We start from the raw sequence: 16,603 nt of genomic DNA, 5'->3' as shown, positions 1-16,603 counted from the left end.
AAGTATGTGGATGTCACAAAGGATTGTTCACAAGTGTTCAATATGCAAACCTAAAGTTGGTAGTCCAGTTCATGCCAAACATGCTGAAGCATGTTTGCAGTAACAGTCTCCAGTGTGGCGGTGATTCTCTGCTGGAGTTCCTCTACACTTGTAGGAAGTTTGGGGACACAGAAGAGGCCCTTCACATAGCCCCAGAGAAAAAAAATACAAGGGATCAGGTCTGGTGAATGTGGCGGCCATTTGAAAAGTACATTATCTTCATCACTAGCATGCCCCATGCCCGATTCATCACCCTGGCAGTGTCTCACACAGTGAGCTTCCAGTGAGGTGGTGCCGCATCCTGTTGCAAAATGAAGTGTTCATGTTTGTTCTGTATGTATTCATGAGCCAGGTCTGAAGCATTTGAAGATAATTATCACTGGACACATTTTCCGCAAAGAAAAATAAGCTGTGAAGAAGACTCACTTTTCATGAGTCTCTCAGTTGCTCGAATGTGGCATGGGGATTTTCTTCGCCCCAAATGTGAACATTACACTGTTGACTTTGTCATTTGTGTGGAATGTATCAAAGTTGTCTTTATACCACATTACACATTGACTTTTCAGGTGTTTCTACACATACTGTTACATTTTCAGATCAGAGAGTTGGTGACATAATTAGATTACTAAATTATATCCAACTTATTGACATCCTCATAAATAAATACCAAGTAAGACACAAAATCTGTGCCACTTTGATGTTAAAATATGTGTTGAATGTTGGTTAAATGAATAAGAATTAAATCTTATTGTATTTGTAAAAAATACATTTTTCTTTTTAGTTTTTCATATTTTTTCTACCTGTATGAATTACTCATGAAATCAGGACAAATGTTGAACTTAAAAAATAAATAAAGGAAGAAAATGCAATGAAAATGTCAATAACATACCCAGAGTTTGAAACTGGAGCCATGGTTTTTTAGCCTACCAGAGTAAATATTCTGCTTTGAGGATTGATCTAAGAACAGATGCAAATTTAATATTATATTCTCAATCAGCAACCTAACCACCAAATCAATATCAAACTGGCTCATATAAGTCTTGAAGCTTTTTCCTGGCAACGAATGATGAAAAAGTTCTCTCAGGCTATCGACCAAGTGAGTTGAGGAAAAGATTCCAGGTTAGAAGATGAGAGTGACGTTAGCTCTCGAAAGCTTGGAATCTTTTCTGCAACTTGCCTGGTCGATAACCTGAGAGAACCTTTTCATCATGGCTCATATAGTTTTCACATCCAATAATCCATGGCTTCAGGATCAACACTTCAATACCATTCAAGAGATATAATGGGAACCAGAGCAGTACCTCATACACTAAACAGATACAACTACGAGTACTAATCACTCTCTGCTTTATAAATAGGCTAATACATTTCTTTGTCTGATTATATGGGGAGTATTATAAGGGGGGATCAACTGAAACCCGTTCAGTTGTCATAATTCGTGAAATAAATTTTATTTCGAGCTGAAACTGGTACACTGTCTAGAGGCGTCTATGGTTAGCGCTCAGTAAAAATATTGTTCAGAAGAAGTCACCATGAGCGTTGAGACACTTGTCCCACTGTGTCACTAACTTACGAATGCCGTTCATGTAAAATTGCGAAGGCTGAATCTCAAACCTATCACGCACAGCGTCCTGAACTTCAGGGTCATACTGAAATCTCTGACCTTTCAAAGCCTTCTTTAGAGGCCCAAAGATGTGAAAGTCACAAGGTGAAAGGTCAGGGCTGTATGGCAGGTGTCGCACCATTTCCCACTTGAATCGTTGAAACAAATCCTGCACTTGGTTTGCAACGTGTGGAAGTGCGTTGTCATGCAACACAATGACTCCAGCGGTCAATAAACCAGGCCTTTTGTTTTTGATGGCTCTCCGTAACTGTTTCAAGGTCTCACAGTAGCGTGCGGCGTTGATGGACTGTCCTGGTTCCTTGAAGTTGAGCAATAATGGTCCATGGCAATCAAAGAACACAGACGCCATAACTTTCCCTGCAGACGGTTGCGTCTTGAACCTTTTGGGACGTGGAGATGAGGGGTGTTTCCACTGCATAGTGGAAGACTTTGAACTCGGTTCAAAATGATGGCACCAAGTTTCATCCTCAGCAACAATGCGCAGCAAGAAGTCGTTACCTTCCAAATGGTAACGTGACAAATGTTCAATGGAGCATCCCATACGCTCCAACTTTTGGTCCTCTGTCAATACCCTGGGTATCCACAGCGTGCACACTTTATGATAACCCAGAGCTTTCACAATTTTGTGAGCAGTACCATAACCCATGTTTAACTCGTTCGCTATGGATTGAATACTCATGCGTCTATCTGCAGATATTGCCACATTCACCTTTTCACACATGTCTTCTCTGGCAACAACATGGGCTTGACCAGGACAGGGATAATAAGTGGTTTGTTCACGCCCCTTCCGAAACATTCTTGCCCAGTCCACCACTGCTGTTTTGGACATGCATGCATCACCATACACGTCTTTCATACGCCGGTACACTTCAGCTGGTTGACAACCTTCGGCACTCAGAAACTGGATGTCAGCATGCTGGTCCTGTTTGCACGGATTGGGGATGTTGAACGCCATCTTTCACTCGTTATACCTGCAAAACGGAAACACGTATAAACAACATTCCTACACCCAACACACAGGGACATTAGCCATTACACACTATTGGACAAACAATATTGTTACGTACCCAATAGGACCAAGTAAGGTGAATAGTTTGCCAAAGACGAATAGAGATGGCAGCACCAGGCGTGCAAGGTTAAGAATTGGCATAATATATGGGAATAACTTTATAAATAAGAACAAAGCAAATTGGAAAGATGAAATACAATAGAATATATTATAAGAAGACAAAGAATAAATATGAAAGAAGTAAATTAATATATATATTTTATAAATCAAATCAGTGATCACATGTAAGTTAATATGAAAATTAAGGAAGTCAAAGCACTGATACAAGTTTGTGTCTTTGAACAGATATTACATCTGTATGATTGATTTACCATTCCCGTGGCGGAAATTTTGTTTACATCAGTGGCGAGCGCGTTCCGATCGACGCCCCACAGCACTTTTTGGTTGCGCAGTTTAACTGTAGCACCTACTTGGATGCGCATGTCAATCGGCTGCACCAAGTATACACTCTGTTGTACCTAGTTAGTGGTGGCGCGTTCCAATTGCAGCCCCAAGGGAGGATATTAGTATTATTCCCAAAGCTTAGAGGAAAAAGTTGGAAAAGAATAAAGGAATTCGTTAAATAGTCAAAACCGAAATAAATTGAAATCCAGAGGGAAGTCCAGATCCTACATATCAAGAAAGAAGTCCAGATCCAGATCTGTCCATTGAGAAGGAAGTCCAGATCCAGACCGTCCATTAAGAAGGAAGTCCCGATCCAGACTGTCCATTAAGAAGGAAGTCCAGATCTGTCCATTGAGAAGGAAGTCCAGATCCAGACCGTCCATTAAGAAGGAAGTCCCGATCTAGACTGTCCATTGAGAAGGAAGTCCCGATCCAGACCGTCCATTAAGAAGGAAGTCCAGATCCAGATCTGTCCATTGAGAAGGAAGTCCAGATAGAAGAATATACAGATAGAGAAAATAAAATAATAAAAAGCATAGAAGAAAGTAGCTTATAATGTAAATATTCTTACTCCATGTATCCTGTGTTTAAATAATATATTCGTTTAAACGTCTCCATTGGAAGGCATCCTGTCTGGTTTCGTTGTCTACAAAGAACCCTACCCTGTAGATAAGCTAGCTGAGTTTTAAGATTAAGGTTTATGTACCTTTGCACCAAATGAAGGTAGCATAAATAAATGGCGACCAACTTTTGGGGCTAGAGAATTAGGAACCAGACAGCAAAGAGAGAAAGAATAATTGAAAATGGAGGAAAAGGATAAAGATGGAAATGAGAATGGAGAAGCTGCAATGAAGGAAGACGGAGGAAAAAGGGAAACTTTCATTTGTTGCGGAGAGGAAGGAAACAAAGAAGAAATTATTGTTTGTACCACATGTAAGGAAATGAGACACTGGATGTGCGAAGGAATAAGAAAGGAAAAATATATATCAATAAGCGAAAGGGAAGAAGGATACGTATGTAAGAACTGCAAGAAAGAAAAGTTGAAAGAAAAACAAAAGAAGACAGAAGAAATAAACTTAATAGAATTGTTTCAAAAGATGTCAATGCAAATGGAAGTTAACGCACAAAGATTAGAAGAGAAATTAGAAGAAAAGTTAGAAGAAAGTAATAGAAAGGCGGAAGAGAACAACAGGGAAGTGAAAGAAAAGTTAGAAGAAAATAACAAGGAAGTGAAAGAAAAGTTAGAAGAAAATAACAAGGAAGTGAAAGAAAAGTTAGAAGAAAATAACAAGGAAGTGAAAGAAAGGCTCGACGAAAATAGTAGAAAATTAGAAGCAGTAAGAAATGAAAGCAAGAAAATGTACGAGAAAATAACCGAGACATGTGAAGCAAATAGAAGATCATTGGAAAAGAAGATAGAAGAAACAACACTGCTAATTGAAAACAAAACCGTGGATATAAATAGGACGATCGAGGAAGAAGTTTCAAAACTTAGAGAGGAGAATATACACAGAACCAACAGTATGGAAAGAAAAATTGTTGAAAATAAATCGCAAATAGAAGCAGTATCTTCTAGAGTAGATGAAAATGAAAGCAAGATAGAGGAAGCAAAGGTCCTAATGGTAGATAGAAGCTGGAAAACACGCAATATAATGGAAAAGGAAGTTCTAAAACTGAGAGAAGTAAGTACGCGGGAACTGCAAGAAGTTCAAGAAAAAACTAGCAGTATGGAGAAGGACATTGCGGAAAATCAAAATAAAATTAATGCAGCAGATAAGAAAGGAAATGAATTAGACAGAAAATTAAATGGGGCAGTGTCAAAGATAGAGAAGACAGAAAAGAAAGTAGAAGAAGTGGAAAGAAAGTTAGGAAAGCTATTCATCAAAGAAGGAAACATAAATCCTAGGTTTCGAGAAAGTGAAGAAACGAAGGTTAAGAAAGAGCTGAGAGAAGAGAGTTCAAGCGATGAATCGACGACGGAGGAAGAAGAGAAGCATAAGAGATATAGAATAGCGGGAGGTCACAAGAAAAGGAAATGGAAGAATAGCGAAGATGGAAGTAATAATGAAAGGCTCTTAGACATATTGGAAAATGAATTTCCGAGAGACGAGAACTATAGGACCAGGATACCTAGGCCACAAGAATTGCAGCATCTTCCAAAATTCAATGGGAATATATCTGATAAATGTCCCAGAAAGTTTTTAAGGGAACTAACAACAAATGTCAGACTTATGAGGATCCCCGAAGGAATGATTTTGAACGTCATAGAGACATGTTTTGAACAGTCGGCAGCAGGATGGTATCAACTAAATGAGCACAAATTTAGAAATTTTAAGGAGTTCAGCCGAAAATTCCTGAATTACTACTGCAGTGAAGACATAAAGGAAAGGCAGCTAGAAGCATTAAAAAGAATATATGTAGATTGGTCAAAAGTCGACAGCCTGGAAGAACATACATGGGAGACTCTAAGAAGCTTCAAAAACCTAAAGGAAGGATGCAGTGAAGAGGAGCTGGTTAAACAAGTTGTCCAAACATTGCCATTAAGAATACAGAGAGCTATAGCAGCGGTTAAGTTAAAAGCAGTTGATGATTTGATTGAATATCTAAGAACCGAAGATGTGCTAACAAAAACTCAGAAGTCCTGGAACGATAAGGAAGGAAGATTTTATGGTAAGAGGCAACATTCAGAAGAAGAAGGTCGCTCAAAACCAAAGTTCCGGAGACAGGAATTTGATGTAAGGAGAATAGAAGTTAGAAACCAGAGACCAAGTGCAGAAAGAAGAGACGTAGGAAGAAACAATGGAAGATATGAAAGAAACATAGACTCTGTGGAAGAAAGAGAGAGAAACGATGATAGATATCGAGGAAATTGGAGAAACTTGAGAGGCCGAAATAATTTCCGAAGATACGGAAGAGGAGGAAATCAGCGATGGAGGAACATATATGAACAAAACGAAAGAGAATACCGAGTAAGTGTGCCCAATGAAGAAATGGAAAGAAGAAATGCACTTCCGGATGTAGAAAGAGACGAAGCCATAGAATTAGCCAGAAATTATTGTAATGACGCAAGAAGATTCCAAGAGGGAATTACAGCAGATGAAGATTCAAGGAATGCAGAAGAGAATAGAGGGTCAAACATGTAAGGCTCTTGCAGCATCTCCCAGGTGTGAGAGCAAAAACAGAGAGAATGTAAGGCAGGGAGAAATTGTAAATAGAAATGTACATAGTGAAAGAGAAAGTCTTGAGTTATATTTAATAGAAGAGCCGAATTTCAATGACCTGAAGCCAGGGAGAACTTTTTATGTAAAGGCAAAAATTATAGAATTAGAAGTAAAATGCCTAATAGATTGTGGTAGTGTGGTAGAAGTAATGAGTTATGATTGTTGGAAACGGATAAAAGGAAAATATCCACAAGCTCGTCTAGATGCATCAGAAAGGGATAAAATAAGATTGGTCATGGCAGCAGGGAAAGAAGAATATAAAATACAGGGAACCGTCGGCGTAATGATGAACCTTCAAGGGTTAAATTTTCCTGTCAGATTTCTCGTAGTAAAAGGTCTAAGAAGTGATATGATATTAGGAATACCATTTTTGGAAAAATATGATGGTCATATTTATATCAAAGATAGAAGATTGAATCTAGAGTCATTGGAAGAAGAAAGACTAGATGTTCCTATGGAAACTGTAAACAACGAAATGGAGAGAAAAGAATGCATTGGCAACCTCAATTTAATGTACGGACAGATGAAGGCAGTACCAAATGATATGTGTGAAGAAAGTGAAATGAATAAAGAAAATGATGAATACACTGCATCTGTTGAAGAAATAAAGAATAAGGTTGATGAGTGCAAAGATATCTCCAAAGAAGAGAGGAAGCAATTACAAGAAGTTTTGTTAGAGCATAGGAATTTGTTTAGCCAAAAGCCAGGACTCACCAGAGGGTATTCCTACGAAATAGAAGTAGATACAGAAAGACCTATAGTTTCTAAACAGTATCCGATACCTTTTGCGAAAAGAAAAGCTGTAGAAGAAGAACTTCAGAAATGGTTAAGATGGGAAATTATAGAAGATTCAAATAGCATACATGTAAGCCCGATGCATGTAGTTGACAAACCCAATGGAGGAGTTAGACCAGTCTTAGATCTGAGAGAACTAAACAAACACGTTTTACTTCCAAGAAACCAGGTGGATAGAATAGATGAGATGCTACACTCATTTGCAGGAAGCAGATACTTTACTTCTTTTGATTTGACCCTGGGATACTTTCAAATTGAGATCGAGAAGAAGTCAAGAAAGTATACAGCATTCAGATATGGCTCAAGATTGTTTCAATTCAGAAGATTGCCATATGGTTTAAATTCATCTGTTTCGGCATTTATGACTGCGTTGAACAAGATATTTGGGATAGAAACTAAGCATTGGTTAGCCATATATGTAGATGACATGTGCATTCACAGTAAAGACTGGGATTCACATATAAGAAGAATAGATTGGGTATTGAGCAAATTAGGAAAAGCAGGATTAACCGTCAAACTGGAGAAATGCTCTTTTGTCAGAAAGGAAGTTAAGTTTTTAGGCCACGTTATATCCGGTGGAGAAATTAGGCTATGTACAGATAAGGATGAAGCGATAAGACTTTTTCCTAAGCCAATTACAAAGAAACAATTACAGAGATTTCTTGGAATGTGTAATTGGAGAAGCAAGTTCATTAGAGATTTTGCACAAAAGGCAAGACCATTGTATGAGCTATTAAAGAAAACTAACAAGTGGAATTGGGGAGAAGAAGAGGATAAAGCTTTCGGTGTACTGAAAATCGATCTCATATCATCGCCTGCCATTAGCCAACCGAATTTCGAGAAAACATTTTGCTTGGGAACCGATGCATCTAATATAGGACTAGGGGCGTATCTATTCCAGAAGGATGGTAATGGAGAAGACCAAGTCATCCAGTATGCCAGCCGTTCTCTTAAGACTTTTGAGAAATCATATACTATAAGTGAACTCGAATGCCTAGCCATCCTATTCGGAATACAAAAGTTCTCACCATACCTCAAAGGAAGGAGATTTAAGGTATTCAGCGATCACAAAAGCTTGGTCTGGCTAAATTCGGCAAAGCAGTGGAATCCTAGACTTACCAGATGGGCCCTGTTAATACAAGAATATAGCTTTGAAGTGATTGATATAAAGGGCAGGGATAATCAAATTGCTGATGCATTAAGCAGAGCTCCAATAAGACCCCAACAAGAACCAGAAGAGATAATCAAATTGTCCATAAATGCAATTGTGGAGGAAGAAATGAAGAATGTAGTAAAAGAAGAATGGATAAAAGAGATGAAAGAAGATGAAGAACTTAGTACTATACTTAAAGTATTGGAAGGAGAAACCATTGTTGGAGAAAGGAAGATGAGAAAAGCCAGAATCAAAGGGAATTACAGAATTATAGAAGGCATGATTTTTAAAGTGAACATTGAAAATCCACACCAAGTAAGGTTATGTGTACCCAAAACAATGGTCTATAAGATCCTAACAACAGTACATGAAGAGTCAGGACATTTTGGGACAGACAAAACTTTGAGGATGGCACGTCGTTTTTATTTTTGGAAGACTCTGAAAAAGAATGTTGTGGACCATGTTAGAAACTGCGTTGTATGCATACAGACTAAGCCATCTAAATGGAAATTAAAAAAGGAAGAACTACACGTTATAGCTCGAAGGCCATTGGATTTAATATCCATAGACTTAATTGGACCACTGCCGAGATCAAAAGGATTCCAATACATCCTTACATGCGTGGACATAAGCAGTAAATTTGTAATGTGTTACAACATAAGAAAAGCAACATCAAGAGAGATAGTTAAATGTTTCGAAGACGGTTTCACTAAACACTATGGAATTCCTAGAAAGGTGTTAACAGATAATGGTACACAGTTTGTATCGGAGTATTTCATGGACTATATGCAATTCAAAGGAGTCAAAGTAATAAATGTAACGCGATACCACCCCAGCTCGTATCCCATAGAACGATACAATGGAGAAATAGTCAGATTGTTAAGAACATACTGCCACGATAACCATACACGATGGTCAACTGTTGTTAATAAAATAACTAAATTGTTAAATAACGCATTGTCAGAAGAAACAGGAAGAAGCCCTGCTGAATTATTTCTCGGATACACGGAGGAACCATATGTGTTTGAAGAATTGGAGTGGCCAGATATGATGGAGCAAAAGAGCGAAATGAAGAAAGTGATATCAGAGCTGTATAAAAAGAGAAATAGAAGAAAGACAAAGGACGAGAAGAAGGTTAAGAAAATAGATATCAAGAAAGGAGATTTGGTGTTTTGTAAAACACATCCGGTGAGCAAAGCTTCAGAGAAAGCTATCAAAAAGCTATTTTTCATATATGAAGGCCCATATGAAGTGATAAGTACTTTTAGAAATACAGTTCTTCTAAAGCACATAAAAACAGATGTAGAAAGGAGAGAGAATTTAGACAACATTAGAAGATATAATTGTACAGAAGAGAAGAAAGAAAGCGTCAAGAAGAAATAATAGACTTGTACATATATAATTTGAAAAAAAAATGTATCTGCATATATATATATATATATATATATATTACGATAATTTTTTTTTATGGCCAACGGGGGGAATATTGTGTTACGTACCCAATAGGACCAAGTAAGGTGAATAGTTTGCCAAAGACGAATAGAGATGGCAGCACCAGGCGTGCAAGGTTAAGAATTGGCATAATATATGGGAATAACTTTATAAATAAGAACAAAGCAAATTGGAAAGATGAAATACAATAGAATATATTATAAGAAGACAAAGAATAAATATGAAAGAAGTAAATTAATATATATATTTTATAAATCAAATCAGTGATCACATGTAAGTTAATATGAAAATTAAGGAAGTCAAAGCACTGATACAAGTTTGTGTCTTTGAACAGATATTACATCTGTATGATTGATTTACCATTCCCGTGGCGGAAATTTTGTTTACATCAGTGGCGAGCGCGTTCCGATCGACGCCCCACAGCACTTTTTGGTTGCGCAGTTTAACTGTAGCACCTACTTGGATGCGCATGTCAATCGGCTGCACCAAGTATACACTCTGTTGTACCTAGTTAGTGGTGGCGCGTTCCAATTGCAGCCCCAAGGGAGGATATTAGTATTATTCCCAAAGCTTAGAGGAAAAAGTTGGAAAAGAATAAAGGAATTCGTTAAATAGTCAAAACCGAAATAAATTGAAATCCAGAGGGAAGTCCAGATCCTACATATCAAGAAAGAAGTCCAGATCCAGATCTGTCCATTGAGAAGGAAGTCCAGATCCAGACCGTCCATTAAGAAGGAAGTCCCGATCCAGACTGTCCATTAAGAAGGAAGTCCAGATCTGTCCATTGAGAAGGAAGTCCAGATCCAGACCGTCCATTAAGAAGGAAGTCCCGATCCAGACTGTCCATTGAGAAGGAAGTCCCGATCCAGACCGTCCATTAAGAAGGAAGTCCAGATCCAGATCTGTCCATTGAGAAGGAAGTCCAGATAGAAGAATATACAGATAGAGAAAATAAAATAATAAAAAGCATAGAAGAAAGTAGCTTATAATGTAAATATTCTTACTCCATGTATCCTGTGTTTAAATAATATATTCGTTTAAACGTCTCCATTGGAAGGCATCCTGTCTGGTTTCGTTGTCTACAAAGAACCCTACCCTGTAGATAAGCTAGCTGAGTTTTAAGATTAAGGTTTATGTACCTTTGCACCAAATGAAGGTAGCAATATCCTCCTAAACACCATACCAATAATACATGGAACGAATGGGTTTCAGTTGATCACCCCTTGTATATCATCTTTCCTAAATGAACTTCAAGTTCTGCATAGTCATTTTCAATGGAAAGCATTTTCAGGAGATTTCACAAAAAAAAAAACCAAAAAAAACGTAACTCACTCATTAGTCATTCACATTAAGTCTACCAATCATCTTCAATACTTGCACTTTAACAGCTGCCATTCCATAATATCAAAAATGTCATACCTAAATCATTCTAATGCTCTAAAATTTTAAAATAACCATAGATTTTTAATCACCAAACATCTGCATAATGCATGATACACACCTCCGGAAGATGCAAATTTCAATGTGATCCATCTCCTATTCTTATCTCTCAAATTCATCAACTTTGGATAATCAAACGACACCATGCAGAATTATTCCCATACATACCAATCTGAAATATCAGTTTTCAATGTTAAACTCGGGGACTGAGGGGCAACTTAGTTCATCATCCTCTCTTCAAGCAGTCTACATTTGCAATATAATCAATGGTACATTTATTACCTATCTGCAAGTGTCATTCAAGTCTAAGTGGGACTTTTGATTCTTAAGGATAACAAAACACATCCATAATTTTACAAAAGACTATACCAATAAGAGATAAACTCCTAATATTACTGCTTGGAGCACTAACATCATATGCAATGTGAGTCATTTGTTAAACAAGATAATGGGCATGCCAGTGACTGCAAACTTGAAACAGCATGTTGTGAAGAAATTTCTTCTGAATGGTGTAAAGGTGAGTGAAATTCACAGAATACTTCGAGCACAGTATGGTGATGGGACTCTTCCCTGTAGTAAAATATTTGAATGGTGATAACAGTATAATGACAGCCATACATCAGTGCAAGATGGTTCCTGTTAATGTTGCTTGGAGTGTACTGCAGTTATTCCTGTAAATATTGGTGAGTGGAATGAGTGACCCTGAGAAATACGATGTATTACATTTTGTAAACATGAAGAGAATCACGAAAATGGCCTGGCTTGATCACTAAAGGTGTTTGGATGCTGCGAGAATGCATGGCTACATACTGCACATCATGCAATTTGCACGCTAAATAAACTTGGATGGGAGTTACTGTCACACAAACCCTTCCAGTCCTGATCTCACTCCAAACAATTTTGTATCCTTAAAAGAGTTCATCAGAGGCCAGCATTTTAGCTGAAGGGGTGAGGCAAGCAGTAAGATCATGGTTGCAACATACTGAGAAATAAATATTTCTACACTGCTTGTATTCAAACACTAGTGAACTGGGACAACTGTATTTGTGTAGAAGAAAATTACATCGAGAAATAAGTCTTTCCTAGATGTTCAAAATATTTGTTTATTTTGAAAAACTAAGAATACTTGTTTGACTTGAACTCTCCTTGTTCATTCAGACCATAAAAAGCAGCAACCCATCCACCCAAAAGTGTGCCTCCACAACAGCTAACACTATTTACATCCTATGTAATGCTTTCCTGCTTAGAGACACTGTTACATTTTTTGACTGTTTAGAGGAAACCGCTCTTTACTTAGGATGATAGCAATTTTCTGAAGGGTCTTGTTAAAAATTAGAATGGAACAAGTCTGTCAGTAAATATGGTGTTAATCTCCACATGAGGTGATTTAAGGGGGTTCCAAAACCATACTGAAGCATAGACTCAAATTCATTTGGATAACCATACAACTAATATAGATTCTGAAAAGAAGAATTTTTCTGATATGAAAGGTTGTTTTATTCACTAGAACATAGAATCCTTATAATTTTGTTACGATTAAAGATATTTGAGTAAATAACAGAAAATATAAGGTCTCTTTCATGTTCAAACTGCTGCATACAGATGGCACTGAAGTGGTAGATTTGTCAATACTGGTGCATTTTTTTCTTTTATGACTAGTAAGGAAGATTTCGTGGTGAAACAATGAGTTCAGACTGTAGCCTCAAGCATTTGAAAAACTATGTGAAAAAACGAAAACATTTCATACCTACACAAAGTAGTGGTTATATTAATGATTTTTGAAGTGGCGTTTCATCGTAATGTACTCAGTGGTGTAGATTTTAGCAAACACTGTTGCCGTGATTTTGCTCCATGTTTTCTTGATCAGTGCGAATGCTTGACTGGATAGGGACATGTAAGCACTTGAACAAGAAAGATGGTGTGGTCCAGTGACTATGATACTTGCCCACAGTGGCGGCTGCTTAATACGTGCTACGATGCTATAGCACGTTGCTAAATTTGTTAAAATGAAAAGAAGAAAAAAGCAAATCTCACAGATGCAAGAAGTTTAATGAAGCCCTAAAGTGAAATGAAACTTCTCATGTTAAGAGCCTCAACATTTAACAGCGGCGCCACATATTTCCCTCCTGCTGTTGGGGCTATAAGGAATACCGTACCATGCTAGAATCTCAACAGCACGTTTTCGCCCCTTTTTCATCACTCCGTGCATGAATACTGTACACCCCTACTCCTCGATTCGTATGGGGGATAGGGTCTCGGCTCGAGTAAAATCGTCTGCTAGCGTCCTACAGGAAAACTCAGCACGGTAAGTGTGCCATCTCAGGATAAGAAGAAAGTCTACGACAACCTATTGCCTCTGTCAGAACAACGTTTATTAATGCTATTTTCTAACGTTCTGTACATTATCAGTGTAGACTTATGTAATGTTTGTAACATGTCGTATACATTAGCAGCAGCTGCAAAAAGTTGGAATGCGAATTGACACTACGCCTTAGCCTTTTATCTATTTCGGTGGTAAGTTGTAAAGATTGCAACTCTGAAACTATAGTCCATGCCTTTCTTGCTTCCGAAACCGGATTCTGCTATGTAATTTACGTTTAGGAAATTTTAATTTTATATTTTATCTAAATTATCTGTTTTTAAATGCTAGAAATATATTTCCTTATGTTTATGTAGCCCTTCAATCGTCCAGAAACAAACTTACAGAGTACTGTTTTCCCCCCGGCTTCCAGACCCGAAAATTTTCCACGTGGTTCATTTTGTTAAAATCGCGTGGTGCATGAAGTGGTGGTCATTGTTGTGAAGGATTAGCTTTTTGTTGTTGTTAGAATTGAAAGTGAGTGTGTGTTAGTGTACCATGAATTCTTTGTTGCAGCGACCTTTCTCTTCAAGAACACTTGAAGAAAAGTTGGAAATAAAAGCGCTAGGATGCCCTTGGCCAGATTTGTATCTATTGCAAAATGCAAATGGGAGGTAAGAATGCTACGTATAAAAGGCGATTTAATAGAAAACTGTACGATAGTGAACCATGGCTTTGTGGGTGTCAAATTCAAAATGCATTATTCTGTTTTCCTTGCACACTTTTTGGAAGTAACGATTTGTGGTCTAAAGGAGGGGTAAAAGATCTAGGACATTTAAGTGAATATATGACAAAGCATAGTGAAAGCAAAAAGCACATGAATAATAAGTTAAATTTTGTCTCTCTCTCGGAACTGTCAAGATCGCAACACAGTTAAGCAATGCTTATCTAGAATAGCTTCGAAAGCATAATGAACAAGTTGAAAAAAATCTTGTCAAAAATCATAGACTGCATCAAGTTCTGTAGAGCTTTTGAGTTGGCCCTGCGTGGCCACGATGAAACAGATTCATCTGCAAACCCTGGGGTATTTTTTGGGCTCGTTGCTTTTGTCAGCAGTTTAGACAATGCTGTTAAAGAACATCTTGACAACAGCACTGTATTTAAAGGCACCTCGAAAACCATCCAAAATGAATTTTTAGACTGTATGCTTGAGGTGTGCCAGGAGAAGATTGTAAAAGAAATGTCGGAAGCAAAATTTGTGGAATTGATGTGTGATGAAACCACAGACATATCCAATCAGTTGCAGTTCTTTCTCATATACAGGTACGAACTTAAGGGGGTTGTACACGAAAGATTCTGGAGCTTCCTTAATCCGGACGGACAGGACACAGAGGCAATTTCCCGTTGCATCATGAAAGAAATGAACACTTTATTTGGTGAGCAACCGGATAAAATAATTTCCCAAACATTTGATGGAGCTTCGGTGATGAGAGGAGAGAAAAATAGAGTTCAATCTCGCATCAAAGAACACTATCCACTTGCTCATTTCATTCACTGTTATGCACACCAATTGAATTTAATAATGGAGCGAGCTGCTTTACAAAATCAATCAGATAGGGTGTTTTTTTGCAGCTTGTCAGCATTTCCAATGTTCTTCTCATGCTGACCTCAGCGACTCTTGTCATTGGAAACCGAGGTTGCACGTCGTATTCCTTCTGGCTAAAGAACACGGTAGAATTTTAAGTCGCGTATGGTAAATGTTGTGTACGAATATCAAGAAGAACTTGCAAACTGTTTGCATGACTTGGAAAATTGGACCATTCAAGAAGCGCGAGGCCTGCATCACAGTCTGGAGGATCGCGAATTTGTATTCTGGCTTTCGTTCTTTCACAGAATTATGCCGCATGTTGATATACTGTACAATCAATTGCAAGCAAGACAGACCGACACAGTAAAAGTAAAAAATGTCACTGCTGCTTAGAGAGCGCCATCCAGAAGGTATGAGATAATGTAGACTCCCTACCTAGAGAATAGGAAACCACCCAAGCAAATAAGAGATTGCGTCGTGAATCAGATCTGACATCAGATGCAAGAGAAGTGTGCGATCGCATCACCATCGCATATGAAGTTATCCAGTCCTTAACAAAGGGAAGTTGCATACTGAACTCTCCTTGCTGTACGAATGAGATGACTTCCGTTTTGTCAAAGGAGCCATTCTTCTTTTCAACATAATTCTAACGAATAATTTGGTAAATACATTTTCCCAAATTACTATTTTACTAAGAATTGTAGCCACAATGCCGATGACAACTGCTGAACCTGAACAATGCTTCTCTTCCCTGAAAAGAATCAAAGACTTTTCTAAGAAATACAATGGCCCAAGACCGCTTGACTGCCCTTACTATGCTATCAATTGAGAAGAGACTGGTGACAAATATGAGTGACTTCAATGCGGAGGTGATAGATTTTGATTTTTTTGATTTGATTTAGTTTATTTTACTTCGCGTTTTGTGCCTCTTGGCTAATTTGCGAAGATGGGGATGAGTGATGAAATGATGAAATTGATGAATGGACATTCACAAACAACCAAGCCCGACCGGGATTCGAACCCGGGACCCTTGGCATCGCAGCACGATGTGCTAACCACTCAGCCACAGGGTCGGGCCGGAGGTGATAGAGCAATTTTGCTCAAGGAAGAACAGAAGAATGGAATTAACCTTCAGGCAATAGGTGAGTAAATGCATGGAAGCTTTCTTATTTTATTTTCTTTGTTGATGAATAAAACAAAACATTTTTCACTGTCAATTCTGCACTTCGTATGTGTGTACTATTTAGTGACGCTTTTCTATCTATTTTGTTTAATCGCAACGATTAGGATCAGAAATGATATGATGGAATTAATGAAGGGGCATTCACAAAGAATACCCATACCCGGGCCAATGACTCCGACCCGGAACTTCGATGGCGAGATGGAAAGTTGACCACTTAACGTTCGTGGCCATTTTGCACGTGTGTGTGGGGGGAGGGGGGTAGGGGTCATTATGAGTACATGAAAAAAAGGATAAAGTGTAGCACTCATCTTTGAAAAGTCACGAGCCGCTGCTGCTTGCCCATCACACAAAGGGTG

The 16,603-nt window shown here is 38.1% G+C and overlaps 1 protein-coding gene across 1 annotated transcript; it reads right to left on the bottom strand.

Moving 5' to 3' along the window:
• Positions 1-1,556: 1,556 nt before the first annotated feature.
• LOC145998663 (histone-lysine N-methyltransferase SETMAR-like) lies at positions 1,557-2,618 on the bottom strand. Its single transcript, XM_083135128.1, has one exon. It carries the CDS (start codon positions 2,616-2,618, stop codon positions 1,557-1,559), a length of 1,062 nt encoding a protein of 353 aa, XP_082991254.1.
• Between the last annotated feature and the right edge of the window lie 13,985 nt (positions 2,619-16,603).

The sequence above is a fragment of the Lepisma saccharinum genome, chromosome 14 (assembly GCF_977018435.1).
Source record: "Lepisma saccharinum chromosome 14, izLepSacc3.1, whole genome shotgun sequence".
Classification (NCBI taxonomy): domain Eukaryota; kingdom Metazoa; phylum Arthropoda; class Insecta; order Zygentoma; family Lepismatidae; genus Lepisma; species Lepisma saccharinum.
The sequence above is the reverse complement of the archived record's forward strand: the minus strand, read 5'-3'. Positions and strand labels throughout refer to the sequence as shown.

Bases quoted from the DNA above. Each gene is read 5' to 3' on its own strand.
- LOC145998663 (XM_083135128.1), bottom strand. From the start codon at position 2,618: ATGGCGTTCAACATCCCCAATCCGTGCAAACAGGACCAGCATGCTGAC.